Source organism: Dictyostelium purpureum (genome assembly GCF_000190715.1).
Source record: "Dictyostelium purpureum unplaced genomic scaffold DICPUscaffold_697, whole genome shotgun sequence".
Taxonomy (NCBI): Eukaryota; Evosea; class Eumycetozoa; order Dictyosteliales; family Dictyosteliaceae; genus Dictyostelium; species Dictyostelium purpureum.
Window position 1 is genome coordinate 1 of NW_003520028.1, and position 7,858 is coordinate 7,858.

Below are 7,858 nucleotides of genomic sequence, written 5' to 3' on the forward strand. Positions count from 1 at the left end.
TTTTTAATATTTAAGGGAAAGGAAAAGCGTGGAAAAAATAAAATCTTGGAAAAAGGGGGGGAATTTTTTTTTATTAAAATTTTTAAAAAAAAAAAAATCTTTTTTGTGTTGGAAAAATCGTAAAAAAAAAGCTATTAATTGGGGGGATAAAAATAAATAAAGAAAAAAAAATAAAATTTTTTTTTTTATTTCAAAAAAAAAAAAAAAAAAAATTAAAATAATAAAAATATTAAAAAATAAATTCAAAAAAAATTTTATTTTTTTAAAAAGAAAGAATTGTTTAATTTTTTTATAAAATAAAGAAAATAATTAAAAAAATATTTGTAAAGCAATAATTTAGTTTATATCTTTTTTTATATTATAGATTGATCATTTTTTTTATTTGATTTCGATTTTTTATTTAATTCTCTTTTAAATGATACCCAAAACATTAAACTAACTTTTTCATTGTAAAAAAATGATTTTAAAAAAATAAAAAAAAAAAATTAATTAAATTGATTATTTGTATGTTTTTTGAAACTAAATTAAAGAAATAATTTTATATTATTAATTTAATGATTAGTTTTATAAAAAAAAATAAAAATATCCTTAAAAGCAACCCAACCTTACCTCGAATCGGGTTAGAAATTAGAAGAGATTATTGGAACGTGTTGGTATGAAAAATATAGAAGCTTTAGAAACTGCCCACAAGAGATACTCCAGCCACTCGTGCCACTCCCAGTTTTGTTATAATCTCTTATATTTACTAAAAGAAATTATAGATTCTTTATTATAATTCAATAATAATAAAAAAAAAATAAAAAAAAATAAAAAAAAATAATTAATTTTTGTATTTCTGCACACACAATAATAATAATGATATTAATAATTTATTCATTAATCATAAAAAAGAATGCTATTATATACAAATTTTAAAAAAAAAAAAAAAAGCTATTAAACTAAAAAAATTGATTTTATAAATTTTTTATAAATAAAAATAATATAACAGTCTCTCAAGTTTCCGAATCACACACGAATTGAAGTTACCGTGCCCTAATAATTTAAATAAAAGAATCAAATAATAATACTTAAAAATTATAAAATTTTTTAAAAAATAAAAAATAAAAATAAAGCAGAAATAATTTTAAGCTTTTTTATTTATATTTAAAAAAAAAAATATTTATTTATATTAAAAAATATTAATATATACAAATAAACCTGTCTTTTGAATATTAATAAAAGTTAATTTAATTTATGTTTGTGGATCTGGGTCTATTTTCTATATTTCTTCAACGATGCTAATTTTTATGTGTGTGGGTTTGTTGTTATTATTATTGTTGTTGTTGTTTTAAAATAATGTATTGATTTCTAAATTGTTCTAAAAAGGTTTTAAATATATTTCGCTAATGTTAAAATTATTATTTTTGGTGTAATATATTTTACATTATTAAAATTATTTGTGGGTGTGTTTGTTGTGTGTTGAAAAAAAATAAAAATAAAAATAAATAAAAAAATTGGGAAAAATTTTATAAAATTATTTGAATTTTAAAAATAAATATGGCGGTAATATGTGTTTTAAAAAATCCTATAAAAAGATGCCCCATAATTTTACAACACATTTTTAAATTTACATATTTTTATTTTTTACTCAAAAAATATTCTTTATAAATTTTTTGTATAAAATAAAAAAAAATTAATCATAATAAATATAATAATAAATATAATAATAAATAAATGAAATATTAAATAAATAGTAAACAAAATAATAATAATTAATTATTTATTTATGTCAAAGTATACCTAATCAATGGCCCATAAGGGAACAGGGGTGTGACATTCACATAGTGTTTGGCATCGTGGTAATCCTCCGTTTTTTAAACCATATTTCTTTAATATATGGATATATGCCCGGGCATATATCAAATCATATATTATTGAATGTGGACCTCTTTAAAAAACTGACAGGTGAATGGCATAGATATTAATTATAATTATTATTTTGAACTATTTATTTATTTATTCATATAATAATAAACAAAAATAAAACAAATAACAATTAAAATTTTTTATCAAATTCTGTAATTTTATAAATATTTTTTTATTTATTTCATAAAATTAATACCTTTTTTGTTTAAAAAAATAAAAATTAATAAAAAAATAAATATTATAGGTTATCAATATTTCAAAGATTATTAAAGAATTAGATTCAAGAAAAAGAGCTAAATAAAATGTTCACCATACATAGTTCCCTTATCAAAACTAAATAATGTGTTCTTTATCAAGAAGATTCAAGGTAGCAAGTATGAAGATTCAAGAAAATGAAGTATCAAAGCTGGTTTGGTTTATTGATGGGTATAGGTATCAGGTTGGGCCCTCTTGGTATCTGTATTCTGAGATTTACCAAACTTTCAAGAAAATTCAAGGCTATCAAGTATGAAGAATCAAGGCTGGTTTGGTATATTGATGGTATAGGTACCAGGCCCGCTTGGTATCTGTATTCTGAGATTATCGAACCAAGGGCTAATTATTATACTGTGCGTGGCGGTATAATAGTTAGCTGTCGGCTCAAATATACTAACCTCCCCGTGGTTGAGCTGGAAACACTCTTTACAAAGAGTGGCTAATAGTATAAAAAAAAAAAAATAAATAAATAAAAATAAATAAAATTAAATAATGGTATTTGTTTAATTTTATTAACTTTAAAAATTAATTATAAAATCTACTGACACATAATTTTTTTTTATTATTTAAATTTTTAATTTATTTTTTTTCTTTATTGATATTTTTTTTTAATCAAATTTTATCAGATATTAAAAAAATATCAAATTTAATTATGGATAAAATTTTAAAAAAAAATTAAATTTTAAAATAAAAAAAAAAAAATTAAAATTTTTTTTTTTTTTTTTCATTTTTCAATTATTTTATTTATAAGATTTATTTATAACCAAATACTATTTTTATCTTGTATTAAAATGATAGAACAAACACCAGTATGCAAAAACTATTCATCAAAACCCATGACCAATTTCAATACCCAACATTCACACAGCAGCCTCAACCGCAATAAACCAATTCTACTTTAATTCAATTAAATTTTAACATAAGATCATTGGGCTGCTATAAGGTAAAAAGAAAATTATGGAATTAATTAGAAATTAAATTAAAAGTAAGGGGTAATAACATTTAGACTAATTGATTGTTGTTATAAAGTAAACATATGTAATACAGACAGATGAATATATTAATAAAATCTAGAGACAAAGCTTTTTTTAGAGACTAATATAGATGCAAATTTAATTATTTTACTATACAGAAAAGAAAAGAGAACAGCTACACATGTTTGATTTATTAGAATGTGCATACTCTTTAGATAATATAGAAGCATACAATAGTAATAATTATACAACAGTAGCATTAGCATTCAGTTTAAAAAATAGTAAAAGTAATAACAATACAACAACAGCAGCACCAGAATCTACAACATTCATTTTAAGAAATAGTAATAAAAAAAAAAAAAAAAAATTTGACAATGATGAGAAATTAAATAGAGAAAGAAAAGAAAGAATAGATAAAGAACGTATTGAAAAAGAAAAATTATTAAAACACCCTCCTAAAAATTTAAATCTTCAATCTAGGGCAGGTTTACCATAATCAGTCAATGATCCATCAAATATAAATTCTAAATAAAATAAATTTTTTTTTTTTTTAAAAGTAAGATTTTTTAAAGCAAATGCTTTAAATTATCGGTAAATAATATTTTTATGTTTTATTATAGTTTTTAATGGTTATGAAAAGATAAGTGAACTTATTAATGATGGTCCTGAAAAAAGTAAGGTGTTTTATTACTGAAAAACGTAAGGCGTTTTATAAATTGTATTATAATAAGTCGAATTTGGTGATGTTTGGGTTTTACTGTTATTGCTTGATGAGGACTGCCTTTGGTTTGGCACTATATTGATTTTTAACTATTAATTATTATAAAATGTTTTACTATTAACTTTCTTAAAGGCTTCTAATAACTGAGTACTGATTATTGATATTTAAATATATACTTGATTGTTTTTGAATTATTTGATTGATTGCTAAAATCCTGTTTTGATGATGCTTCAGAACCTAATACTGAAAAGATTTCGGGTAGGTCATATTCTAATATTCACCTTTAGCTAATAATGAAGATGGTGTCTTATTAAATTGTGGTTGTTAGCTTGATTTATTCTTTGTCTTGCATATTTTTATTTAATTAAAGATATGAGTATAAGTTGGAATCTGCAGATGTTTTAATTTTCCACAATGAATAAATAACATCTATATACTTGAACAGTTCTAGTACTAGGTAAGTCTGATTATAAGTTTGCATTTATAAAGTTGAAAGAATGGTGGGAGATGCCAGTAGAAGGATGAAATATATTATTATATGAGAATAAAGCAATGGCATTATTAGTATTGGCACTAACTAACGAATGGTGATTGGCTATTTTGAGAACCTGATGAAATTGATGTTAAATGCACTGCCACATCTAAAAACTCTTGTTACACGGTTTAAATGATTAATTGCTAATTTAGATTCATTCTCTTTAATAGTTGCTAAATTATCTATTTATTTATTTATTTATTTATTTATTTATTTATTTATTTAAACCAATAATATGTTGCCTCTTTAGGATGTGTAATTTCTTTATTTTATCAATTTCTGATTTCAAACTGTTTCCAAATGAACCTTTTGGGTCAGACATCTCTAATTTTCTAAGTTGTTCAGCTTGTATCATCATATAAATTGGAAGCTCGTCATCGAGATTTCTTGGATCTGTAACAAAAATACTGCTATTTCTTTGGCTTTCTAATAACTGTCTCCATTGCTAAATTCTCTTTTGCAATTCTATAGCTTTCAAATTCATATTCAATCTCTTTGATTCTATTACCATTGATTTCTTCTGAAGTATTCAATGAGATGATTGGTGAACTATTAGCACCTGCATTTGAACTACCAACATTAGATTTTGATGAATTTGATGCTACCGCTTTTAATGAATTTCTTTGTAAAAGATTTATTTGTTCTGCTTTATCTTCGAATTCATCAGTTTGTTTAGAAACCAATGTTGATCCCCTCTATCAGTACGAGAACTCAATGAAGCTTCTGATATACCAACTGAAGTATAATGACCAGTGTTGAAAAATTGTTAACTGAATTTATTTTGAAGAATTGTAATCTCTGATTTAATTATGTGATTTTTGGATTGAAGACCTTCTTGCCTAATTCTAATTGTTCTAAAAGTTCTCTCTTCTCCTCTTCTTTTTTAAATAATTGCTTTTCTAATGAAATGTATTTTACTTTTAATACTTGATCATTTTCCCTAATGGTGGAGGCACTTGAAGCAGATTGTGAACCAGATGAACGAGGGGAATCACCAAGATTTCTAACGCTGCACTTCTTTCTTGATTAATAGCCTTATTCTTAATGTTTTGATTTTTCAGGTAGTCTTAGTGCACTACGTTTATATGAGTATTGTCTTGGTATGTTCATTTGTTTTCTAAGTTGTCTCTGAAAGCAGCTTATATCATTTACCCAATTCTTTAATGATTTGTTAATTACGGTGAGTTAGCAGTTAATAGAGAAGTTGGTTCATAACCCTAATTTTGCGAAAAATGGAGTGATTTAGTTGTGCTTAATACAGAATGACCATTTGTTTGGAGATGAACTGGTGTTGAAAAATTTAATATAGTACCAAAAACTTTCATTTAACCTTTGTATAGATCCATGTGAAAACTGATCTCTATACTTATTTAAATATCAGCTCCACCATCTCTTTTGCATTTACCACTATAAATAGATTATCATTAAGGTTTAATCCTAGCTTTCTTAAAAGCTTCTAATAACTGAGGACTGATTATTGATTTACTGAGTTAATACTAATATTGGGGTATTTAAATATTGTGCTCTATTATTAAATTTATTTAATTCGATATTTAAATATATACTTGATTTATTTTTTGAATTATTTGATTGATTGCTAAAAGTTGAAGTTTACCCTTTTCCTTATCTAAACTATTTGTGTTCTATAACTGTTACTTGACCAAGGCAAATGTATTGAGATTCATATAAATAGTTGATTAGATTGAATATCTTCATTAGTGTTTAGTATTTAGTTGGATCTAAGTTTAATCTTTTTTTTGCCAATGTTTTTTTCATACATAAAAACCGTGCACACTAGGGTCTATAAGACCTGAACGGTACATCTTTTAACACTTTTTTAATTTTTACATGAACTTGTAATTGATTTGAATTTTACTTTATCTGATTTACTCGAGATTGAAAGACTTTGAAAGAATTTGTTTCTGCGACTTTGTGACTTTTTATGGGAGTTATTGATATTAGTTTTGAGAAGTAATAAAATCCTTTCATTCATAATATCGACGACAGCAGATCCTGTAAGGGTATTGAATGGTTTTAATTGGTAAATCTGTCTTTTGAATATTGATTAAAGCTATTTTAATTTATGTTAGTAATTCTGTTTCTATTTCTTCAACGATGCCATTTTCTATATATATAAGGGTTTGTTGCTGTTGTTGTTTTAAAATAATGTATTGATTTACTTACTTGTTCTCGAAAGGTTTTAAAAATATTTTCAGTATGTTAAAATTATTATTATTATTGATTGGATATGCTATAGTTTACATTATTAAAATTATTTATGTGTATGTTTGTTGTCGATGCATCGAAAAAAAAATAAAAATTAAAAAAAAATAAATAAAAAAATAAAAAAAAAAATAAAAAAAATAAATAAAAAAATAAATAAAAAAATAAAAAAAAAATTATCAGATTTTTAATAATAAATATTTATTTTAAAAATTTAAAATGGCTGTGATAACGTGTTGATATTTTCTAAAAATTGGGGGTTTATTTTTGAAAGAATCACAGACAACACCCAAAGACAGCTTTTAATGAATATGAAATAAAAAAACAATTAAATCAGGTATTATTCCCCTACTGAGATATACACAAATATTTAAAGGAGCAACTTGACAGAGTTACAGATCGATTTGATTACTATTAAATATGACTTATTAATTCAATAATTATCATTTCCATCTTAATAAAGTTGGGGGTCTAGATATTTATTTGGGGCACTGTTAAATAACTCTACTGAAACATTATTTGAAACATTTATTTAAACAAATTTATTCAAAAACACAATTTAGCAAATCATCACCAAGTTTATTCAATACTATTTTATCAATTGTAATTATATCATGAAGAGCTATATTTAATAAAAAATAAACGTATTATTTTTAAAAAATTTTATTATATTTTATTTAAAAATTTAATGATGTTTTAGTATCCTTATACTGAAAATATTTTCGATATTAAAATCATTTGATGTTACAATATATTTGCCTGGCCAGGGAAAATGTATTTCTTCCATCAAATAGATTGAAATATGATATTCTATTATTATTATTACTATTATTATTTTTTTTTTTTTTTTTTTTTATTATACAGATTTCTTGTTTATTTTGAAACACAATTTAAGTCTATTTGTACTAAGGTAAGTTATATTATTTTGTTACTTGTATATATATATATATATTAAATTATTCTTGTAGACTTAGTTTTTTAAAATCTTTTTCCATAATTGATAAATTCTAAAGTTAATAATACAAATAGGTTAGTTTTTGTAAATCTTAATTGTTGCTTTTATAATAATTACTTTGACAAAGATTGCATTTTGTTGTGTTTCAAGTTGGTGGTGATTTGAATTTAAATAACTGCTAAAGTTATCAAAAATTTTGCAAGGAATCCAAACCATCATCCAAATAATTAAAAATAAAAATGCCATAGCTTTATATGACAAACTTGAAATGGAGCTTCCAAAACTCTGCA

At 23.0% G+C, this 7,858-nt stretch overlaps 2 protein-coding genes across 2 annotated transcripts; one reads left to right on the plus strand and one right to left on the minus strand.

Moving 5' to 3' along the window:
- Positions 1 to 2,951: 2,951 nt before the first annotated feature.
- On the plus strand, positions 2,952 to 3,630 carry DICPUDRAFT_85457 (uncharacterized protein; the record flags this gene model as incomplete). Its single annotated transcript, XM_003294974.1, has 2 exons — positions 2,952 to 2,969; positions 3,298 to 3,630. 2 exons carry the CDS (start codon positions 2,952 to 2,954, stop codon positions 3,628 to 3,630), a joined length of 351 nt encoding a protein of 116 aa, XP_003295022.1.
- Positions 3,631 to 4,800: 1,170 nt separating this feature from the next.
- On the minus strand, positions 4,801 to 7,066 carry DICPUDRAFT_85458 (uncharacterized protein; the record flags this gene model as incomplete). Its single annotated transcript, XM_003294975.1, has 5 exons — positions 4,801 to 5,085; positions 5,222 to 5,404; positions 6,267 to 6,441; positions 6,575 to 6,641; positions 7,039 to 7,066. 5 exons carry the CDS (start codon positions 7,064 to 7,066, stop codon positions 4,801 to 4,803), a joined length of 738 nt encoding a protein of 245 aa, XP_003295023.1.
- Positions 7,067 to 7,858: the final 792 nt, after the last annotated feature.